Below are 23790 nucleotides of genomic sequence, written 5' to 3' on the forward strand. Positions count from 1 at the left end.
CCTCCTCCCCTCCCCGCGGAGGGCTTCTCGGGCCGACGTTCTCCTCCGTGGGTGTCGCCAGTCTCATCTTCGGGGGCTCGCGTCCTGCGAGCGAGCGACCTTCCGTGGGGGCAGACACACGGGCCGCGGGCGGCCGTCTGTGACACGGCCCTTCTGGAGCCCGCGGCCGGCGACCCCGCCGGACCCGTGGCGCTGCGGTTCCGCGTCGAGGAGTTCCGTTCCAGCCAGGGCGCGGGGATCACCCCCACCCCCACTGCGGCCCCCGGCCCGCCCCCGCGCGGCGCGCCGCCCGACCTCCACCCCCGCGCCGCCGGCCGCCGCGCCGCCGCCTCACAATGGCCGGCGGCCGCCTCACCGCGCGCACGGATCCCGGCCACGCGCGCGCCCCTCCCCCACTCGCCGCCTCCCCGAGGCCCGGGTCTTGGACTACCCTCTAGATTCCCCTCCCTGCGCCCCCTGAGGCAGAGGAGCGGGCGGCGAGGCCCCCTTTTCGCGGCGGTGCCCGACCTCTGGTCGTCCCGTGGCGCCCGGCGGCCCCCGCGGAGGGACTACTTTTCCGGTCGCGGAGGGACTACTTGCGCGGAGGCGTCGTCTGGCGGCGCGCACGGCATGGCGGCGGCGGCGCGCCTGAGGTAGAGGGACGCCGGCCCGCTCAGGCCTCGGCGCGGCCTACACGCTTACCTCGCTCGCTGCAGCCCCGCGCCCCGCGCCCCGCGCCCGGCCATGGCGGAGCCCTCGCCCGCCCGACGCCCGGTGCCCCTCATCGAGTCGGGTAAGCCGCGCCGCCCGCGCCCTCCCCACGGCGCCCCCGGCCCCCGCCGCGGCGCCCCCCTGACCCGAGCCCCGTCTCCCCATCTCCCCGCAGAGCTGTACTTCCTCATCGCCCGGTACCTCTCGGCCGGCCCGTGTCGGAGAGCCGCCCAGGTGAGTGCGCGCGCGGACGGCGGCGGCGGCGGCCGAGGTGCGGGGCCCCGGGCCCGGCCCGCCGCCGCCGGGGGTCGCGGGAGGAGGGTGCGGAGGGCCGGGTGCACCCCCGCCCCCTGACTGCGCGTCTCATCGGTGCAGGTGCTGGTGCAGGAGCTGGAGCAGTACCAGGTCTGTGCTCGCCGCGTCCCCCGCCCGCCCCGCCGCGTCCCCTCGCGTCCTCGGACCCCCTGCGACCTTGCCCGGGGCCGCGCGCCCGGCCCCCGGTCCCACCCCGCCCGCCGCCCCCACCCAGTCCCAGTCCCGGCCCCGGCCCCGGCCCCGCGCGGTGGTCACTCGTGCGCGTCCCGTGTCTTTGCAGCTGCTGCCGAAGAGGTTGGACTGGGAGGGCAACGAGCACAGCAGGAGCTACGAGGAATTGGTGAGACTCTGGCCTCTCCCTCCCGGGTTCCCAGCGTCCGCCCCCCGCCCCCTGGTCGGGGCTCCCCTCGTGGGGCGGAGGGAGCTCGCCGCGCTCGGGGGCGTCGCCGGGGCAGCGGCACCCCCCTACCCCCCGCCCCCGGGAGGTTTGGTTTGGTTTGCTTTGGATTTGGGGCGGCTGGGGTGGTTCGGGGAGGACACGGCCGCGGGGGGGCGGTGGAACCCTCGGGGTGAGGCAGGGTGGGTCCCCAGGTGCGCGGCCGGTGGCGGAGCCGGGGGCGAGTGCTTGCGGGCGGGGGCGCGCCAGCCACTCGGCGGGCGGCTCTCAGCCGCTGTTCTCCCGGACCCGACTTGTAACGCGCCCTCTGATTGGCCGCCGTCCTCCAGCCCCGCCCAGGCCTTCCCACCGCTTCTTCCCAGGGAATAGAGTCCTCGCCGTCGGAAAGGTGGAGGAGTGTTCCTATCTTTAGCATTTTTTATTTTTTCTGTCAGCAGCGTAATAAAAATGTTGCTGTCGTGGGAATGTGCCACTCTTCCAGTCCTTTTGCTCCTCTAAACTGCCCAACGCTTGTTGATAGGGAAACGGACATTTTTTGATGACTTTTGATGTCGATCTTGCGGGGCATAGCTTAGTAGAGGCTCTAACTGTGCAGTTTCTCTTTTTGGAGCAACGTTAGGCAAGGTTACAGTTCTCTGTTTATTGTGCTTTGTCGACTTTTGTAGTTGCCCTGGCAGTGTGTAATTCGGCTTTATCCACTCGTTTGTCTTCAGTGCGTTAAAACTCTTTTCAGGGAGATATTTTTGCCAGTTTGTGTATTAGGACAAAGGATTTTTTTAGTTGCCAGGCCATATTTATCATCTTGTATGAGCAAAACAGCTGGGGGTGGGGGGGCGGGAAGAGCTTCTGAATGGTCTTTTACCACAGTTGTGGTACCTGTAAGTAGAAGTTGGTAGGATATGGTCGCCATTCCTGAGCTAAGCAAAAGAACAGAAAGTAAACAAAGGGGTTTGTTTTCCGTATGTGAACAGTTCAATGTTAATGCTTAAAGTCGGGTGAAAATAACAAAGGGTTCTGTTTCAATTGTCAGTTTTAATATTTGCCGCCTTAGAGTTTTTTTGAAGTAAACATTTCAAAGTGAGTAATATTTTCAAGAAAGTGAGTTTTAAAAATTCTGCATCATGGCAGAGTTTTTATGTTTTCTTGAGTTTGATATTTTGAGATTTAAGTCAAGGAAATGTTTAAAGAACTGCTCTGTTTTATTGTTTTATTTCTGTTGATGAGAGAAAATAGTGTTTTCAGTGAAGCACAAAAACGTTATTGACGTGCCAGTGCAGTCAGGCTACTGAAGAGAGCATTGCTTAGATTTTGAAACAAATGTGGTGCATAACTACCAGAAAAGTTACGTTTTAAATAGATTTATATATTTTTTGGCTTTTGCTGTTAGAATGGCTTAAAACTCTACTTGAAATTCTGCTTAAAGTTTTTCAAAATCTCTGTGATACATCCCTGTGATGTGGCTATGATGTATGTCATTTCTCGTCGCATGGCTGATTGGGTCTGTCTGGTGGGTATCCTGTTCATCTTTACCTTTCTCTCTCCCCCAACACTAAGTGGTGGAGGATGAGCTGCCTGTGTAGAAGAGGATTATTCTTTTGTTGAGGGTATATGGGTAACTTCTAGTTTCTAGAGAAAATCTCCTTTTCCTCTTTTTTGCTGAAAAAGGTTCACCCTGAGCTAATATCTATTGCCAGTCTTCCTCTCTTTCGTACGTGGGCCACCGCCACAGCATGGCTGCCGATGAGTGGTGTAGGTCTGTGCCCAGGAACTGAACCTGGGCTCCTGAAGTGGAGCAGACCAAAGTTAACCAACCACTAGGCCACGGGCCCAGCCCTCCTTTTTAAAATATTTGATTAAGTATTTCAGATATAGACAAATGAGAATAATGTAGTGAACCCCCATATACCATGGACAAATTCATTACCAATTTGCTATGTTTACTTTGGTTTCTATTTGAGATATAATTTATAAACAATCAGTGGAAATCTTCAAACATAGAAAAATAGAAATGAACCATTCACCAGTACCCCTTATCGCCTTCAGTGATTATCAAAGAATATTGCATCTGTTACCTCTCTCCCCTAGGCTGTATTGTTTTTAAGCAAATTCCAAACATTCCTTCATTCCGTTGGTTAATAAGCTGAAGTATTTAAAAATACGTTCCAGACATTGCATTTCATCCCTAAATTCTGCAGAGTGCATCTCTAAAAAAATTTACGAAGCATTTCTTATACCACTGCAGTGCCAGTATCAGGTTCATAAAATAACCCATAATTCCTTGATAGTATGTACAGACACATATATTTGGTCCATATTCAGATTTTTTGGATGTCTTTTTATGTTTAGTTTGAATTGGGCTTTAGACAAGGTCCATACATTGCTGTGAAATTATGTTGTGTCTTTTTATCTTGCATAGTTTTCTTTGCTGTGCCATTGATTTACTGAAGAGCCTGAGTCAGTTATGCTGTAGAATGTTTCACATTCTGGTTTTGTCTGGTTGTTTTCTTATGATGTTGTTTTCTTGTGTTGTTTAACTTCTTTTTCTCAGTAGTTCTCATTCTTGAATCAGAATCATCTGGGGAGCTTCATAAAGTCTGGATGGCCAGGCCTTGCCCGTGACCAGTTAAATCAGAATTTTTGTGGTGGGACTGGACATCACTCTTTTTTAAAAACCTTTCAGGTGATTCCAATGGCACTGTTTACAGAGCTACAGTTTATTTTAGGCTTGTGACCGTGCTGTTACTCCTGCATGTACTTTCGAAGCAGGAATATTTTTGATACTTTTTAGAAGAATTGAGACTAGTTATCTCTCAATACCTAATCTTGCATTAGTAGTTGGGCCTGTGAATTTATAAAAATTAATTGGAACTTTCATGAGTTACTGATGGTGGAAAAAGAGGAAGAGGGAAATATAACTATAGAATTGGGCATGGGAATTGGGAAGGACTAGATTTGTAAAAGAGAGATGTATTTAGAAAGGGGAAAAGAGGGGCCAGCCCAGTGGTGTAGTGGTTGAGTTCATGCGCTCTGCTTTGGCAGCCTGAGGTTCCTCATTTGGGATCCTGGGCATGGACGTGGCCACGCTGTGGTGGCTTCCCACATTAAAATAGAAGAAGATTGGCCTGGATGTTGGCTCAGCAGCAGTCTTCCTCAAGCAAAAAGAGGAAGATTGGCAACAGCTCTTAGCTCAGGGACAGGCTTGCACACACGCACCCCCCCCCCCCAAGGGGGGAAGAGATTTGATACACTTAGTAATTGAATAACATGATACGTTTTTGCAGGTAAGTTTCTTCCTTAACCAGAAAAAAAAAATCAGAAGATCCTTCCATTGTAGTCTATCATTATGGGATTTATTGCCTTTGTTTTTTTTTTTAAATAATGTTTGAGTAGGCCTTTTGTGTAAAAAAAAAAAAAAGACATAGAAGTTATTTGTGTTGAAATCAGTATTTGGTTTATTAGAGTTGTAAGTCATTTTTCTTAGACTGTGAGGTTATACTTAGAAATCTAGTAATATTTATAGAAACAAGTGTAGTTTTACTTTTTGATTCGTGTTTAATTTGTAATGAAAATTTAATCTTAAAATATTTAGCACCACTTAATATTCTTAAATTTCTTCAGTCGTTTCACACTATATTTACAAATATATGATTGTTGTAGTCCCCTCAAGATGGCAAACTGGGATCTAAGCGTAATCTAAGAATTTCTCTTGTAAATATAGTATTTTAAATTTATTGTTGTAAGTTATCTTTTTATTCTATCAAAGTAGTTCAGCAATTACAAAACTTGTTACTATATCAGAATAACTGTAACTTGCACAAATGTATTGATACCTTCTTCTTCGTCTCTTATTTATCAACCTTCCTTCCTTATGAATTAACTCCCCAAATCAAGGGGAGAGCAGTATTACCATCTTGAGCTCCCTACTGGATTAAGGAATCAGTTTATGGTAGAGGTAGTATTATAAGCCAAGACTTGGAACTTGGGTGCACTGCCATATAGACTTTAGTTGAGTCTCACATTGAGCCTTTTTTGTAGCAAGACTACTTATTTGCCCATTTAAAACAAAAACAACTTTGTATTTACCACCTGTACTGCAACTAATCCCATTACTATATCATTGTCATTGTGAGATTCTAAAGATATTTCATCATGGGCATAGCTGACCTTTCCTTTCTGTATGGATTCTGCATTTTCTTTGTAGTTGACTATAGAGATGTATCATTCTGTGGGCATTTCATTGATAACTTGGGAACACCTAATGATCAGGTCACTGTGGTGACAAGTTATAGTCTAGCACTATAACAGTAAAGAAATTAGAAGCTTGGGTTTTGGTGCCAGGCGGCTGGGCTGTAATCCTGACTTGTGTTGCGTACTGGACGTTCTAATCTTAAGCAAATTATTTAATCTCTACCTTAGTTTCTTGATCTCTATAACAAGGATAATAATTGTATCAAAGGGTTGTTGTAAACGTTATGTGGGAAAATAGGGCTTTACAGTGCCTGGCACACAGTAATAATCAGTAGTATTTATTAATAACAGTGCTGATAGACTGATGCCATAATTAATGTAGACTTCCCCTTCACTTAATTTATATTGTAAGGTCTCATGAGACAGCAAAATACGGTCTCTATGAGTTTTAATGCCTGAATGAATGATACCTGACTAATTTACGCATTAATGGATGACCAGAATGTGGGATGGAGAACTAATGGCAGCCTCTAAAGCTCAGTGCTGAATAAATGGTAGTGGTGTTGCTATCTATGAGTCAGTTAACCTTGACTGTGCTACTTTAAAGGAGAATAGTTATTACTTTGTTTTCCTAAGCTTATTTAATCATAACAGTTATTTTCATCTAGGAGACAAAAGTCCTGTGACTTTTCTTTCAAACATCTAAATCCTTACAGATGTATGCCATCTTACTCTATTGGTTTCTTGGAAAGATTGTTAAAATCTCCAACTGTGATGGTGGAGTTTTGTCTCTTTTTTCAGTTATTTTGGAGCTGTATTATGTTGTTGGTTATATATAATGGGTAAATACAAATTCAGAATTGTTTTCTTCTTGAATTGATCCCCCTTTTTTTAATAGACTTAAATTTTTTTGGAGCAGTTTTAGGTTCACAGCAAAATTGGGTAGAATATAACAGATTTCCTGTATAGCTCTGCCCCCATAAATCTATAGTCTCTCTCATTATCAACATCCTTCACCAGAGTAGTACATTTGTTACAATTGGTAAACCTATAGTGACAGCGTAATCACCCAAAGTCCATAGTTTACATTAGGGTTCTATTTATGTTAGGTACTCTTGGTGTTGTACATTCTCTGGGTTTGGACAAATGTATAATGACACATCTCCAGTGGTATGTATCATACAGAGTAATTTTACTGCCCTAAAAATCCTCTGTTTTCCGCCTAATTATCCCTCCCTCCTAAACACTGATGTTTTTATTGTCTCCGTGGTTTGGCCCTTTCCAGAATTTAACTCTTTTTTAAAAATTGGGAAATGTTCTTTCTCTCATAATACTTCTTGCCTAAAGTCTAACTTTGCTTCACATTACTATAGCCACCCCAGCTTTCTTTTCATTATTGATGGTGTATTATATCTTTTTCTGTCCTTTTACCTTTAGTCTTCCTATGTTCTAATTTTTAAAGTGTCTCCTGTGAACAGCTTATAGTTTTATTAGTCAGTCTTTTAGTTGGAGTGTTTAAACCATTTGCATTTAATATAATTATTTAAATATAATTGTGTTAAGTCTACCAGGTATCTGTCCTATCTCTTATTTATTTCTCCTCTCTCACTTTCTTTTGGCTTAATCGAGTGTTCTGTTTATTTTTGGTGAGGAGGATTGGCCCTGAGCTAACATCTGTTGCCAATCTTCCCCTTTTTGCTTGAGGAAGATTGTACCTGAGCTAACATCTGTGTCAGTCTTCCTCCATTTTGTATGTGGGTTGGTGCTGTAGCTTGGCTTGATGAATGGCATAGGTCCGCTGCCGGGATCCGAACCCATGGACCCCAGGCTGCTGAAGCAGAGCACACGGACTTAACCGCTATGCTACTGGGCCTGCCTCTCTTTATTGTTATTTATTTATTTTTGTGAGAGAGATTGGCCCTGAGCAACATCTGTGCCAGTTTTTGCCTACTTTGTATGTGGGGCACTGCCACAGCACAGCTTGATGAATGGTCTGTAGGTCGGTGCCCAGGATCTTAACCTGTGAACCCTGGGCCACTGAAGTGGAGTGCACAAACTTAACCACTACACCACCGGTCTAGCCCCCTATTGTTTTTTAGTTATGTGTCCTTTTATTATTCTTAGAGTCCTTGTATTGTCTAGAGATTATAATATGTATTACCATATACTATAGTTACTTACCCCTTTCCCAGATAAGTGAAGTTAGAACTGTTAATTGTCACCTTCCTGTCCTTTGGCCCATTATCATGTTTTACTTTTACATATGTTATAAATTTTTACAGATCTTAGTGCTGTTATTTTAATTCTTCCTGTCTTTTCATGCCTCTTTTGTGTGATCATTTTTTTTCAGGCCACACAAGTTATTTTGGTATTTCTTTTAATGAAGAGATTTGTTGACAATGACTTCACTTTCTTTTTTTTTTTTAAAGATTGGCACCTGAGCTAACAACTGTTGCCAGTCTTCTTTTTTTTTTTTTCTGCTTTATCGCCCCAAACCCCCGACCCCATACACAGTTGTATATCTTAGTTGCAGGTCCGTCTAGTTGTGGGATGTGGGACACCACCTCAACGTGGCCTGACGAGCGGTGCCATGTCCGCGGCCAGGATCCAAACCCTGGGCCGCCGCAGCGGAGTGCACAAACTTAACCACTCGGCCATGGAGCTGGCCCCCACTTTTTACTATTTCTTTGGTTTGAAAATATCCTTTTGTCTTTATTTCTTTATTTTTAAGATTGGCACCTGAGCTAAGAACTGTTGCCAATCTTGTTTTTTTCCCTGCTTTTTCTCCCCAAATCCCCCCAGTACATAGTTGTATATTCTAGTTGTAGGTCCTTCTGGTTGTGCTATGTGAGATGCTGCCTCAGCGTGGCCTGATGAATGGTCCATGTCCCTGCCCAGGATCCAAACTGGCAAAACCCTGGGCCGCCAAAGTGGAGCAAGTGAACTTAACCACTTGGCCACGGCTGGCCCCTGTCTTTATTTTTGAAGATTGTTTTTGTTAGCTGTGAAATTCTGATTGGTTGTTTTTTTTTTCCCCTTTCAACACATGAATATTGAAAAGTCAACAGTCTTACTATCGTGCCTTTCAAGATAGTGTTTTTCCCTCTGGCTGCTTCTTAAGATTTTCATTTTGTCTTTGATTTTCAGCAGTTTTACTGTGATGTATTCTAGTTGTTAGCTACTGCCGCTTAACAAATCAACCCAAAACCCATGGCTTAAAGCAGCATAGATTCATTCTCACAATTTCTGTAAGTCAGGAGTCCAGGCACAGCTGAGCTGAGTCTTGTCTCAGTCTCTCAAGGCTGCAGTAAAACTACTGGCCAGACCTGGGGTTGCAGCTGAAGGCTTGACTGTGGAAGGATCTGTTTCCAAGCTCACGTAGGTTTTGGCTGGATTCAGTTCCTGGAGGGGATTCTTGGACTGAGAGCCTCAGTTCCTAGCTGGCTATTGGCTACCCTTGGTTCCTTGCCACATTGGTCTCTCCAACATTGCACCTTTCATCATCAAAAGATGAAAACTGAGAAGGCAGTAGTCTGCTAGCAAGACAGAAACCACGATATTTTATAACCTAGTACTGGAAGTGGGATCCCCTTGGTGTCACTGTATTCTGTTGGTTAGAAGTAACTTACCCAAATGGAGGGGATTTCACAAGCTGTGAATACCAGGAGGTGAGGATGGTTTGGGAGAGCTCCAGAAGCTGCCTACCACGTGTACCCAGGTAGAATTCTTTGTATTTACATTGTTTGGGATTCTTTGAGTTGCTGCTTTTTTTTTTTTTTTGAGGAAGATTAGCCCTGAGCTAACATCTGCTGCCAATCCTCCTCTTTTTGCTGAGGAAGACTGGCCCTGAGCTAACATCTGTGCCCATCTTCCTCTACTTTATATGTGGGACGCCTGCCACAGCATGGCTTGCCAAGCAGTGTCGTGTCTGCACCCAGGATCTGAACTGGCGAACCCTGGGCCGCCGAAGTGGAACATGTGTACATAAGCGCTGCACCACTGGGCCGGCCCTCTTTGAGCTTCTTGCATCTGTAGGATACCAAACAGTCTAAAGTGGAATTAAAGTCCCAAATGGGAAGAATAGAAGAATGGAGTAGAAGAAATATTTTTAGGAGATAATGGCTGAGCATTTTCCAGCATCTGGGCAGTCCCTGGGTCTGCTTCGATTGACTACTTCCCCTCTTCACCATGAGTCACATTAGATATTCTCACATTTTACCTTGTTGTATCTCATCATCTTTTGAAATATGCTGGGCCTTTTTGTCTTAAAAGAGTAGAGGCTGAAGTAGTGTAATTAGCCCCAGTAAAGGATGTGCTCTTTTTTCTCTCAGGCTGTTAGTGTGTGGGGCTGGGTCAATGTAATTTGTATAGGATCTTCTCTGGGTTTTGTTGCAGCTTTAGTTACATTAAGTTCATCACTCGCTTTTTTTTTTTAACGTATGCTTTTTGGTAAGGAAGAGTGGCCCTGAGCTAACATCTGTTCCCAATCTTCCTCTTCATTTTTTTCTCCCCAAAGCACTGGTATGTAGTTGTGTATCCTAGTTGCAAGTCATTCTGGTTTCTCCTTGTGGGATGCCGCCACAGCATGGCATGATGAGCAGAGTGTAGGTCTGCACCCGGATCCAAGCTGGCCAACCCTGGGCTGCAGAAGTGGAGTGCTTGAACTTAACCACGTGGCCACGGGCCTCTGCCCTAGCCTTCGTATGTTTTGAGGGTGGGACCAAGATTTTTCCCTTCCAGCAGAGTTTTGGATTTGAGCACTGGTGAGATTCTTGAGAAATCTATACTTTGTAGCCGAGTTGCTCTCTTTCCAAAACTTTGTAAGATCTTGCTCTCCTTTATAGCGCACCTGCCAGCTTTTGTGTTGCTGAAGCGTTCTCTTTACTCGCCAGTCCTGCCCTTGGCTTTCTGCTCTGTTGTCTGTCTCTGGCCTTAGGAGGGCCTCTGCAGTGCGCTTGTATTGTAGGGGTTCTCCTCCAGCTGCTCCACATCCAGCTTTTGGCCCTGTGAAGTCGGTGGAGGTGTGGGAGAGCTTTGGGGTGGGTGCAGGCTCAGACTGCGGCTCCTCAGCATTCTAATCAGTCATGCCAGCCCACAGGTGGCTGTTAAGTTGAAAAGTTTGGTAGGTTTTTTCTTGTTTTTTTCTGTGGTCAGTTCTTCTGCCTCTGTGCTGGGGATGAAAGGAACTGTGAGTCTTTTTTTTTTCTGTTTACAGAAAGGCTCATCAGTTTCTGGGGTGTAGTTCATTTAGATTTGTTTCCTCAGCTCTGATGGGTTTACAAATTATTTCTAAACTAATCCAGCTTGTTCTCATTGTCAAAGTGAGTAATAGTTTCTTAGATTATCTCCTTTTAATAGTTGGAATAAATGATTACTTTTAACCTTTAAAAATTATGTAGGACATATAACTGTTTGTAGTTACCTGTGGGTATACCAAATTGTACTTCCTGACACGTAGTAGCCTCTCGATATTTATTGAAAGAAATTAGTGTTGTTTAATGCTTAGGATATTTTTTTGTTGAGATCCAGTCATCAACAGTTTGGTTATTAAATGATGTTTTCTATCATCTTTGATTTCTTAAAAATCTCTGTCAGATGTGTGCTTCATTTTAGGTCAGTTAGAACAATGTTTAGCAGTGAATGGCCATGAGATACATGAAAATTATATATCCCTTTTTTTAAAGCTCCTAAATTCATTTCATAGGAATGTACAAAATAGAATCTTTCAGTGATTGTTGACTTCCTTTCCTTTTTTATGTAGAAATGGGGAAGTCGCATTTTGAACGCTAAACTTTTGTGTTAAAATTATATAATGACTGTAGCAGTGTAGGATGAATTATGTTTGCAGTATTGCTTCAGAGTTTGGCTGAGGCTTTTCATTTTAGTGTTTGTAATGGGGTGGGTAAGTGAGATTTGGAGGTGAGAATCTAACTGCTTAGAAAAAAATTCTCTATATTTTAATCAGTTTGCAGATATGTGGCTTAGAAAACTTCTGGAGACAAGTTCGACTCTAAAATTCTTAAACACTCCATTATCTCATTACTTGCCATTTTTAAGATGCAGTATAGCTGATTACAGTTATTCAGAGATGATGGAGAGTTGTGGAACTAGGCAGCCTGGGTTTATATTTTTAGCTCTGCCGTTTATTAGCTCTTTGGTTCTGGGCAGGTTATTTAATGCCTTTGTCTGTGTTTTCTTGTCTCTAAAATGAAGATAGTTGGGAGGTATGGTAAGTTAGTGTATATAAAGTTCTTAGAACAGTGTCAAATAGTAATCACTATATTAAATGTTAGCTATTATTAAGGTAATGAGGAATTAGTCAAAACCTTAAAATAGAAGTGTACTTTGTACATTGTAAGTGCACAGTATTACCTATTGTTATTTTTGCAAATGTGGAATCCGAAGTCTTAGAATGTATCTTGTCCAAAGTTCCATAACTAGTTAGATGTAGGGCTAGGACTGTCAGTCACATTTCCTGTGGGCCAGGAGAGTCCCTTACTCACTTTGTTCTGGTGTCCTTTAGTTAAATTATCACTGCTATATTTGAGGCTGGATTCCAAATTGAGAGACTTTTGTTTGAGAGAGAACTTGTTGGGACAGCCTCAATTTAAAGTCTTAAAATTTGCCTATATTTATAAGTAAATGTTTGAAGATGTTGATACTGGCCTTTCTATAGGAATGTAACCAACAAGTTATATGTAATTAATTCATTAATCTTTTCTCTGTAAATTGTGACTAAAAATTGTCCTAATGTTAAATAAAAAGTCCTTATGTTCAGTGTGAAATATTTAGAAAATGCAAAAGCAAAGAGGAACTAGAAAAGTCTCTACAGTGAGAAGTGTTTATTTTTTGTGCATATACTCGAACAAAAATAAGATCTTTAAAAAAATTATGTTGTGAGTTCCTTTCCATTTCTCTGGAAAATTGTGTCTGACGATTTGCTTGTTGAACATTTGGTTGGTTTCCAGTTTTTTTCTATTACTGATTGTATTGATATCAAAATAAGATCTATATATCTATGCATTTAGTCTGCCGTGGGGGTCTACAGTTAAGATTCCCGCTCTCACTGCTGCTGGCCGGGTTCATTTCCCGGGCAGGGAACCACACCATCTATCTGTCAGTTGTCATACTCTGGTGACTATGTGTTGCTGTGATGCTGAAAGTTTATGCCACCAGGATTTCCAATACCAGTAGGGTCATTCATGGAGGACAGGTTTCAGCGGAGCTTCCACAGTAAGACAGACTAGGAAGAAGGACCTGGCCACCCACATCTGGAAAAATTGACCGTGAAAACCCTATGAATAGCAGTGGAACATTGTTTGTTAGAGCACCAGAAGGTGAGAGGATGGTGCAAAAAGACCAGGCAGGGTTCCGCCCTCCCATACACAGGGTCGCTTGGAGTTGGAATTGACTTCATGGCACTAACAACAACAAATCTATGCTTTTATTTATCTATATCTTATATAATTGTCACTTGTAATAAATTTCTAGACACTTAATTATTGAATAAAATGGTTGTTTTTAATGTTTATTATAAATTTGTTCTCTTTAAGCTCTGCCAGTTTAAAACTCAACTACCAAAAATGAGAGAGACTGATTTCTTACCCAGTTAATCTTTTTAATCTTTGCCAATCTAATGGATGAAATAGTATCAGTAGCTAACGTTTGAGTCATTTTTTGTCTAGTACTGCACAGAAGTTAAGAGCTTTAACCTATATAATCTCATTTTCTTTTCTCAGTAACCCTATTACCTTGAATGTATCATGATTTTCCTTTTGAAATGAAACCAGAGGAGACAAGTAACTTGAATGAGGTGATATTCATACGGAGCAGATCCAGGCTGCAGGCCCCACTTTGTGTTGTTTATTCATTCACTCATGCATGATGCATTTATTCAGTAAATGAATGCCTACCATGTTTAAAGTTCCGAGGATACTGGCGTGGATGAGGTGGATGAGGCTCCCGTGTTCATGGAGTTTACACCCTAGGGGTGAAACTGACCACAAGCTGCCGACAAGTTACTGGAATACCAATTAGACGGGATTGGGAAGAGAGGGTTACGAGGTACAGGTTATTTTAGATGGATGCTCAAGGGAAACTTTTGTTTATTGGGTAACATTTGACCTGAAGGTTGCAAAGGAAGCCAGTTATGTGAAGATCAGAGGAAAGAGCGGTTGCTTTTAGCCTTAAAAACCTTTGTAACCTCTGACCTTGCAGTTAAATGCCTAGGACATTTTTTTGAGGAAGTTTGTTTATTGGCTGTTGTTAATTCATCTTTTCTGAATTGCTGTTTGACATCTTTTACTTCTTTTTTACTGCTGTCTGTCTTAACCGTTTTGTAAGAATTCTCCATATATCTGGGTTATTCTTTAGACTCACATGTTAGAATTCTTTTTCCCAGTTTGCTTTTTAGTTTTGTTCAGAGGTTTTGTTTTTACAAAAGTTTAGGATTTTTAATTTTTTTACATCTGTTAATCTTTGTTTTTGCCTTTATGGTTATCCTTAAAGCTCTTCTGTACTTGAAGATTATAAAAGGCAAATATTATGTATCTATTCACGTGTGTGTTTTCCTAGTCTGTTTATAGTTTATTTTTAAGGCCTTTATATGGAGTTTATGTTAGCATTTTGTTGGTATGAGGTATGGATCTGGCCTTTTCAAAGTTGTCGGTCAGTTTGGAAATAGTGTTTGCGTTATCTCTCCTTTCTCCACAGAGAATTCGGTCATTATCATTTACTAAATTCTTGCTAACTTTCATCTGTGGACTTTCTTTTCTGTTCCTGTGACAGGCTGAACTATTTTAATGATTGAACTTTTATAATATGTTTTATTATATATTAAAAATGTTTTATCACATTCTCTTTGCTTAGCATTTTAGCTTTAGCATTTTAGGGTGGTCATTAAATATACAATCTTATGCTTTAAGCTGTTAAGGAATTAGTTCTGAACTATACTTTGAACTGATACCTGTGTACCTGTGGGTGTTTTCTGGCTTTTAATTCCCTATTCATTTGGGAAATAATATTTATGTTCTGAATGATTTGAATTGTATTTACTTCTTATTTCAGACATTGCAGGACTCAGCCCTTGAACCTAGAATCTGCATCAAGCACAGTGCTTTCGTTGGACTCTTTTGTAATCTTAAGATCCTAACAGTTCTTGCAGAACATTTTTGTAAACTCTTGTTTTATGTTTGTATTGAGTTTTCTGAATTGTTTTAAAGATAGAACTAAAATGAATAGGTTCTCTTTCCTTTGGTCGTTTGGAGTATGATAAATCTCTTGATGAAATGATGAACTAAGTCTGTCTAGGAGATGTTTTGCATTAATGTTGAAATCTACAGTCTGTACTATGTTCATGTGGCTGAAATTATTTAATCAAGTATTTTACTACTTCATATCTTCTGTAGGCTGTAGCATGTTTAAAATATGTGCATTTTGAAGTGTGCTTGTCTCTTGTAATACTTATTGTTTCACAAAATTTTTGAAACATAAAGTTTGACTTTTTTCCGTAATATTTGACTCTTCATTAAGTTCCAGATAGACTTTAATTCCAGACTTTAATTAATCTTTGCACAAGTTTTATTTTGATTATAGTCTGCTTAGAAAATTCAGTTATTTTGATTTGGTACAACAAAAAAAATCTCAAGTTCAGTGTTTTCTTTTCAGATGTCAGCTGATTTATGGATAAAGCTGCTGAGAATTTTGCATTCTGTGTTTTATTCCTTTCAGGTGATCTGATGATAGGAGAACCTCCCTATCAAGAATATAAGAAATGTTAGATTGTTTTTCTTCTGAATAATTTGTAATTTGGAAAAGCTTTTATAGTCTGGAAATAGGGCTCACCCTTTGCTAACAGAGGAAGAAAATGATACTAATAGATTGCATAGAAATGCTGACTTGGGATATGACCCCACTTAGTATTGGAGTCAGCATTAATAGCATTTTCCAGGCAAGCCTCACTTTACCAGGATGGTTGGCGGGTGACTTTCCTACAGATAGTCAGGTTGGTGGGCGTGCTGTTATGATTTGTGTGATTGTATAGCACGTGAAAATAGGCTTATGGAATATTTCATTTGCTTAGAAGCAGTGGCTGAAATGATAAAGATAGATAGTGATGCTTTACAAGGCTGTTGTTGGGATTGCTGCAGTGATTTAACGGTGTCATGAAAGATTCAGTCTTTGTCTTTCTGTATGGGCAGTCTCGACATTTTGGCTTTTTTCCCTCAAACTTTCAGTTTTGTGGTTGCTAGATGGCTCTTGGAGCTCTTACCATCTTATCCTAGAAATGATAGGAGGGAAGTGTTCGTTCTTCCTGTGACTCTTTTATTAGGGAGGAGAATTTTTCCAGGAATGTTCCTCTGCCCCAGCAGGTTTCTTCTCAGTTTCATTGGCCAGAACTAGGTAATATGACCTAGTTATAAAGAAGTCTGGAAAAGTGAGGTTCTGCCAAACTGGGGAGGTGATGGCTGTTGGGTAGGTGATCACTGTCTGCTCTGGGAAGCTAAAACTAATGTTTCTGAATTAAAATAAATACTTTTTTTTTTTTGAGGAAGATTAGCCCTGAGCTAACTGCTGCCAGTCCTCCTCTTTTTGCTGAAGAAGGCTGGCCCTGAGCTAACATCTGTGCCCATCTTCCTCTACTTTGTATGTGGGACGCCTGCCACAGCATGGCTTTTGCCAAGCGGTGCCCTGTCCTCACCCATGATCTGAACCGGCGAACCCCGGGCTGCTGAAGCAGAACATGTGAACTTAACTGCTCCACCACCGGGCTGGCACCAAAATACTTTTATTTCTCATTTTGTTAATGTAGTGAATCACGTTGATTGACTTGGGGATGTTGAACATCCCTGTGTCCCTGGTATAAATCCCACTTGATCGTGGTGTATAATGTTTTTGATGTATTGCTGTATTCGGTTTGCCAAAATTTTGTTGAGGATTTTTGCATCTATGTTCATCAGTGATATTGGCCTGTAGTTTTCCTTCTTTGTGTTGTCCTTGTCAGGTTTGGTGATCAGGGTGCTGTTGGCTTCATAGAATGTATTAGGGAGTGCTCCATCTTCCTCTATTTTCTGGAGTAGTTTGAGAAGGATAGGTATTAAATCTTCTTTAAATGTTTGGTAGACTTCTCCAGAGAAGCCGTCTGGTCCTGGACTCTTATTTTTGGGGAGGTTTTTGATTACTGTTTCTATGTCTTTACTTGTGATTGGTCTATTCAGATTTTCTATTTCTTCCTGATTCACTTTGGGGAGGTTGTATGAGTCTAGGAATTTATCCATTTCTTCTAGGTTGTTCAATTTGTTGGCATATAGTTTTTCATAGTATTCTCTTATGATCCTTTGTATTTCTTCGGTATCTGGTTGTGATTTCTCCTCTCTCATTTCTAGTTTTATTTATTTGAGACATCTCTCTTTTTTTCTTAGTCTGGCTAAGGGTTTATCGATTTTGTTAATTGTTTCAAAGAACCAACTCTTTGTTTCATTGATCCTTTCTACTGTCTTTTTTGTTTCACTAGTGTTTATTTCTGCTCTAATTTTTATTATTTCCCTCCTTCTACTGACTTTGGGCTGTGTTTGTTCTTCTTTTTCTACTTCTGTTAGGTGTTGTTTGAGGTTGTTTATGTAAGATTTTTCTTGCTTATTGAGGTGAGCCTGTATTGCAATGAATTTCCCTCTTAGGACTGCCTTTGCTGCGTACCAAATAAGTTGGTATGGTGTGTTTTCATTTTCATTTGTCTCCAGATAATATTTGATTGCTTCTTTAATTTCTTCAATAATCCATTGTTTATTCAGTAGCATGTTGTTTAGTCTCCACGTTTTTGGCCCTTCCCCAGCTTTATTCTTGTAGTTGATTTCTAGTTTCATAGCATTATGATCCGAAAAGATGCTTGATATTATTTCAACCCTCTTGAACTTACTGATGCTTGCTTTGTTTCCCAAGATATGGTCTATCCTTGAGAATGTTCCATGAGCGCCTGAGAAGAATGTGTAACCTGTTTTTGGATGAAGTGTTCTATATATATCTATTAAGTCCATCTGGTCTAATTTTTCATTTAATTCTATAATTTCCCTGTTGATTTTCTGTCTGGATGATCCATCCATTGGTGTTAATGGGGTGTTGAGGTCCCCTACTATTATTGTATTGTTGTTGATGTCTCCTTTTAGTTTTGTTAATAGTTTCTTTACAAATTTTGGTGCTCCTGTGTTGGGTGCATATATATTTATAAGTGTTATGTCATCTTGGTGGAGTGTCCCTTTTATCATTATATCCTGCCCCTCTTTGTCTTTCTTTATCTGTTTTGCTTTGAAGTCTACTTTTGTTTGATATAAGTATGGCAACGCTTGCTTTCTTTTATTCATTATTAGCTTGGAGTATTGTCTTCTGTCCCTTCACTTTGAGTCTCTGTTTGTCTTTGGGGCTGAGGTGTGTTTCCTGGAGGCAGCATATTGTTGGATCTTGTTCTTTGATCCATCCTGCTACTCTGTGTCTTTTGATTGGAGAGTTCAATCCATTTACATTTAGAGTGATTATTGAAACGTGGGGGCCTACTGCTGCCATTTTATCACTTGTTTTCCTGTTCTTTTGCATTTCCTTTGTTTCTCGTCCCATGATTTTTGGATTCCTAATTCAAGTAGGTAAATTTCTGTATTGGCTTTCTTCTTATTTGTAATTTGTGTCTTTATTCTTGTTGTTTGTTTAGTGGTTACCAGGTGGTTTGTATAACACATCTCGTAGATGAGATAGTCCTTTTTCTGATAGCCTCTTATTTCCTTAAATTAAAACGTTCCATCCCTTTTTTCTTCCCTTCTAGGTTGTTATTGTCAGATTTTTTTTTTCTCTTCTTTTTTGTGTTGTGAGTTTGTGGTTAAAATGACTAGGTTATATTTATTCTTGGTGTTTCCGTTCCGTTTATCTTTAATGTTTTATTTAACTTTTGCTAACCTGTTCTGATGGAGAGCTGCTACTTTCTGTTATTGTCCTTCTGCTTATCTCCTTTGTTCTGGATTTTGTAACCCCTTTTTTTGATTTTTCAGGTATGAGGTACTTCCTGAGCATTTCTTGAAGAGGAGGTTTTGTGGCAATGAACTCCCTTAACTTTTGTTTATCTGGGAAAGTTTTTATTTCTCCATTGTATTTGAAGGATATTTTCGCTGGGTAGAGTATTCTTGGCTGCAGGTTTTTGTCCTTCAGAGTTTTGAATATTTCGTATTTCATTCCAATCTCTTCTAGCCTGTAGCAAATCTCCTGAGAAATCTGCTGATAGCCTTATGGGGGTTCCTTTGTAAGTTATTTTCTTCTGCCTGGCTGCCCTTAGTATTTTCTCTTTGTCGTTGACTTTTGCTAGCTTCACTACTATATGCCTTGGGGTTGGTCTTCTTGTGTTAATAAAATTTGGAGATCTATTGGCTTGTGTCACATGAAGTTCCATCTCTCTTCCCAAGTTTGGGAAGTTCTCAGCCATTATTTCTTTGAACAGGCCTTCTGCCCCCTTCTCCTTCTCTTCTCTCTCTGGTATACCTATAACCCTTATGTTGCATCTCCTAATTGAGTCAGATAATTCTGGGAGAATTTCTTCATTTCTTTTTAGTCTTAGTTCTCTCTCCTCCTCTGTCTGCGGCATTTCTATATTCCTATCCTCCAAATTGCTAATTCTGTCTTCCATATTATCGACCCTACTGTTCAGAGAGTCCAGATTTTTCTTAATCTCCTCCATTGTGTTCTTCATCTCCAGTATTTCTAATTGGTTCTTCTTTATCGTATCAAGCTCTTTTGTGACATAGCTCCTGAACTCCACCAAAATACTTTTAAATGAAGAATGTTTACACCAACACTAGAACATTTCTCTGCCTAGGTCCTTTTGTATAAACTGAATGTCAAGCTTTTTTCCCCCTCTTACTGCTATAGGAATATTTATCCTGCCGTTGACTGTTAAACTTTCACTCCTTGATAAAACTTAGAAAAGAGGCCAAGAACATTCATCTCATCAGAAGCTGAGGGGAGTTACTTAAGCAAGGAAGACACCAAATTTTTTATTTTGTATAAATGGGCTCTCTGTCACACTGTGCTTCTCATTCTATAGGAATTGTTATATGATATGATAGTTTACTTGTATGTTTTCCCATTGCAAGGTTTCTAGATGTAGTTTAAAATAATTTGAGAGAAAGCTACGGGTCAGATATGTATATATTAAAGATATTAAATATTCATTCTAGAGCCTGACTAGATTACAGCACCCCAACCTTTACGGAAAAAGCTGCTTTCTCCTATAACTTTCCAATTAGGTTATATAAAGCCGCCTTACCACTTTCTGTAACTGCTACCCTGTTCTTGAAGAGGCTCACAGCAGTGTTTGGCAGTAGTAATAGAGTGAACCTAGGATTTTAGCTGATAAACTTTCTGACATTTAATATGGCCACAAAAAACAAGATGTTAGATTGACTGTTGGAGCAACTTCAGTCTGGCCTGATTCCTGAGGACCTTGTATATCATTGAAGTTGCTGATAGAGACTGTTACTAATATTCCTGTCTAGGACTTGAAAATGCTGAAGGAACAGTACTTACTGGTCACTATGCTGTTAATTTTCAATAATCCAGAGCCATTTTTCTGTTGATTTTTTTTGTTGCTATATTGAGACTTAGAACCACATTATTTTCCAGGTGTACCTTATTTTGTACAAAACTAGAATTACCTCTCCTATCCCCATATTTGTTAGTTATGTTAGAATCCTTAGAAATGCAATGAATCTGTAATTCTCTTTATGAGAAAATTCATGGGGTTTTCTGCATGGAATCCATGTTCCTATAATATCTGGACTTTTCCTAAATATACTTGCCTATGTTGAAGCCTCTTACTATTTTATTATTTTTTCAAATTTTTCTTTTTTGAGGAAGATTAGCCCTGAGCTAACATCTGCCAATCCTCCTCTTTTTGCTGAGGAAGACTGGCCCTGAGCTAATATCCATGCCCATCTTCCTCCACTTTATATGTGGGACACCTGCCACAGCATGGCTTGCCTAGCGGTGCCATGTCTGCACCTGAGATCCCAGCTGGCGAACCCTGGGCCGCCGAAGCAGAATGTGCGCACTTAACTGCTGCACCATCAGGCTGGGCCCTAGAATCTGCATGTTTGTAAAGTTCTTTCAGATCATTTGAGAGAGAAAATATGTGTAGCACTGGTAAACATTCTGTTTAAAATTTCCTATACATACCGTTTCTATCTAGAGAAATTTTTTTTATCCATAGCTTTTATATCTGATCTTCAAAAACAAGTCTCCATTTCTACCTAGGCTTGGTTGTGTAACCTCAAAACTTTAAGTCAGTGTAACTATAAGTTCTCTATCCACCCGAATAGTGAAATTCTCAAAACTATTAGGAAAGAGTGATTTTCCACTTTCCAGAAGCCATGTTGCTGTTGCCCAACATCGTTTTATCTTAAATATTTAAACCTTTTATATATATGGTTTAGGTTGATCAGTGCAGTTAAGTTAGTGGGACTTTTGGTTTTCAGATTTGCATTACTGACAAGCTTAGATATATAATTTTCTTGGTTCTATGGGAATTACCTTCTAGTTCTCCTGTCTCCCTCAGCCTTCCTGTGATGAGCTAATTAGCTACAGTAGTTTCTGGCCTTTTACATACTGACACTTTGAAGCACAGCGTGTTAATTAGTTTTAAGAAATACTCTTGAGGTCTCCTGAGCTTTGATATATCTTTTGAGCTTTGCCTTGGAATGTCTGTCATGATGGGAAATGTAAGTCATGTTGAAAAGCTGAAGATAGTATGTTTATCCTTTTCTGTCATCAGGGCTTATAAACAAAAACCTTATACTGAATCCAGGCTTATGTTATATTTGAATTCATGATTAAGAACCAAAAGTGAGATCTAGAACCATGTTTTAAATTTTCTTTGGAGCAGCGTTTCTCAGGAGTTTGAAAATGTGTGGGGCATTGTTGGTGTCAGAGTGGCAAGGGGAGTACTTGGCATTAATGGAGGGGAACCAGGGATACCATATGTCCTGCAAGTGGGGTTAGTCCTGTACAGTGATGTTTTGTCCTTCCTCAAAGGCTGGCAACATCACAGTTGAGAAACCCTAGGGATGCAGCATCAAAGTTGATGCCAAGTAGATTCATATAATGTAACATTGGACATATTCATGAGTGACACTTACACGTTACCCTTTTTGTTTTATTTTTTGAGCTATAATTGACATACAGTAAACTGCACATATTGATAGTATTCCAGTTGATAAATCTGGATGTGTCATACCCATGAACCCATCACCACAATGAAGAGAGTGAGCAAAGTTTCCTCTTCCCCTTTGTGATTCCTCCTGCTTCTCCGCCTGCTTCCAGCAACTTCTCATCTGCTCTCTGTAGCTGTATATTAGGTTGTATTTTCTGGAGTTTTATATAAATGCAGTCATACAGTGCTGTACTCTTTCTTTTGGCTTCTTGCAGCATAATTATTTTGAGATTCATCCTTGTCATTGTGTTATTAATAGTTTGTTTCTTTTCATTGCTGAATAGTATTCCACTGTGCAGATATACATTAGTCTGTATTCATTCATCTTTTAATGGACATTTGGATTGTGTCCGCTTTTGAGCTTTTAAAAAGGAACCTGTTTGAGAACATTCAGAATAAGCCTTTATATGAACATAGGCTTTCATTCTTGGGTAAATACCTAGGAGTAGAATAGCTGGATAATATGGTAGATGTATGCATTAAGGAAATTGCCTGGCTGTTTTCTGAAGTGGTTGTGCTGTATGTCCCCACCAGCAGTTTCTCCACATTCTTGCCAATTTTGGTCTGGTCAGTCTTTTTAATTTTAACCATTCTAATAGGTGTGTAGTGATATTATGGTTTTAATTTGTATTTCACCAGTTACCAATGATGTTGATCATCTTTTCATGCGTTTGTTTGCCATTTGTTTATCTTCTTTGGTGAAGTGTCTGTTCAAATCTTTTGCCTATTTTTAAAAATTACATTTTTTCTTTTTTTTGATGAGGAAGATGGGCCCTGAGCTAACATCTGTGCCAGTCTTCCTCTATTTTGTATGTGGGACGCCTGCTAGCATGGTTCGATGAGTGATGTGTAGGTCCATGCCTGGGATCCAAACCTGCACACCCTGGTCCACCAAAGCAGAGTGCACAAACCTAACCTCTATGCCACTGGGCCAGAATCAGTTAGATTTTTTTTTTTATTGTTTTGAGAGTTCTTTATATATATTCTGGGTACAAGTCCTTTATCAGGTACATACTTTGCAAGTATTTTCTTTCAGTCTGTGGGTTGTCTTTTCATTCTGTTTTGAAAAAACAGAAGTTCTTAGTTTTGATCAAGTCCAATTTATTTTTTTAATTTTTTTAATTTTTATTTATTTAGTTTTTTGAGGAAGCTCAACCCTGAGCTAACTGCTGCCAATCCTCCTCTTTTTGCTGAGGAAGACTGGCCCTGAGCTAACATCCATGCCCATCTTCCTCTACTTTATATGTGGGACGCCTGCCACAGCATGGTGTGCCAAGCAGTGCCATGTCTGCACCCTTGATCCAAAGTGGCGAACCCTGGGCCACCGAGAAGCAGAACGTGCGAACTTAACTGCTCTGCCACCGGGCTGGCCCCCTGATCAAGTCCAATTTATTCATTTGTTCTTTTGTGGATTGTGCTTTTATTGTCATGTTAGAAATCTTGGCCTAACTTCAGGTCATGAAAATTTTGTCCAGTGTTTTCTTTTATAAAAAGTTTTATGGTTTTAGATTATACATTTAGATCTATGATCTGCATTGAGGTAATTTTTGTTTATTGTGCGATGTATGGATCAAAGTTAATTTATTTTTCCTTTGGCAAATGGATGTCCAGTTGTTTTGGCACCATTTGTTGAAAAGGTCATCTTTTCTCTTTTGCACCTTTGTCAAAAATCAGTTGTCGTTATGTAACAGGTCCTGAAATTAGGTTTTGTTAGCTCTTGACTTTGTTCTTTTTCAAAGCTACTTTGGCTTTTCCAGGTCATTTGCATTTGCTTATGAATTTTAGAATAAAATTGTCAATTTCTATAAAAAAAGCCTGCTGGGATTTTGATTGAGATGGCTTTGAATCTATAGATCAGTTTACTGTTTATTTAGGTCTTATTAAATTTCTCTCAGCACTGTTTCATAATTTTAATTGTACGTGTTTTTCACGTTTTGTCAGACTTATCCCCAAGTATTTA

The 23790-nt window shown here is 40.9% G+C and overlaps 1 protein-coding gene across 1 annotated transcript in view; it reads left to right on the plus strand.

Annotated features, from left to right (window-relative positions):
* Window positions 1–711: 711 nt before the first annotated feature.
* The window catches only part of LOC124234374 (bromodomain and WD repeat-containing protein 1), a 116508-nt gene continuing 93429 nt past the window's right edge, over window positions 712–23790 (plus strand). Inside the window, exons 1-4 of the mRNA XM_046651736.1 lie at window positions 712–772; window positions 866–924; window positions 1066–1095; window positions 1286–1345. Coding sequence (XP_046507692.1) covers window positions 724–772; window positions 866–924; window positions 1066–1095; window positions 1286–1345 — 198 coding nt within the window. The 5' untranslated portion in view covers window positions 712–723. The remainder of the gene's footprint in view (window positions 773–865; window positions 925–1065; window positions 1096–1285; window positions 1346–23790) is intronic.

This window comes from Equus quagga, unplaced genomic scaffold, assembly GCF_021613505.1.
Source record: "Equus quagga isolate Etosha38 unplaced genomic scaffold, UCLA_HA_Equagga_1.0 73442_RagTag, whole genome shotgun sequence".
In the NCBI taxonomy this organism is placed as follows: domain Eukaryota; kingdom Metazoa; phylum Chordata; class Mammalia; order Perissodactyla; family Equidae; genus Equus; species Equus quagga.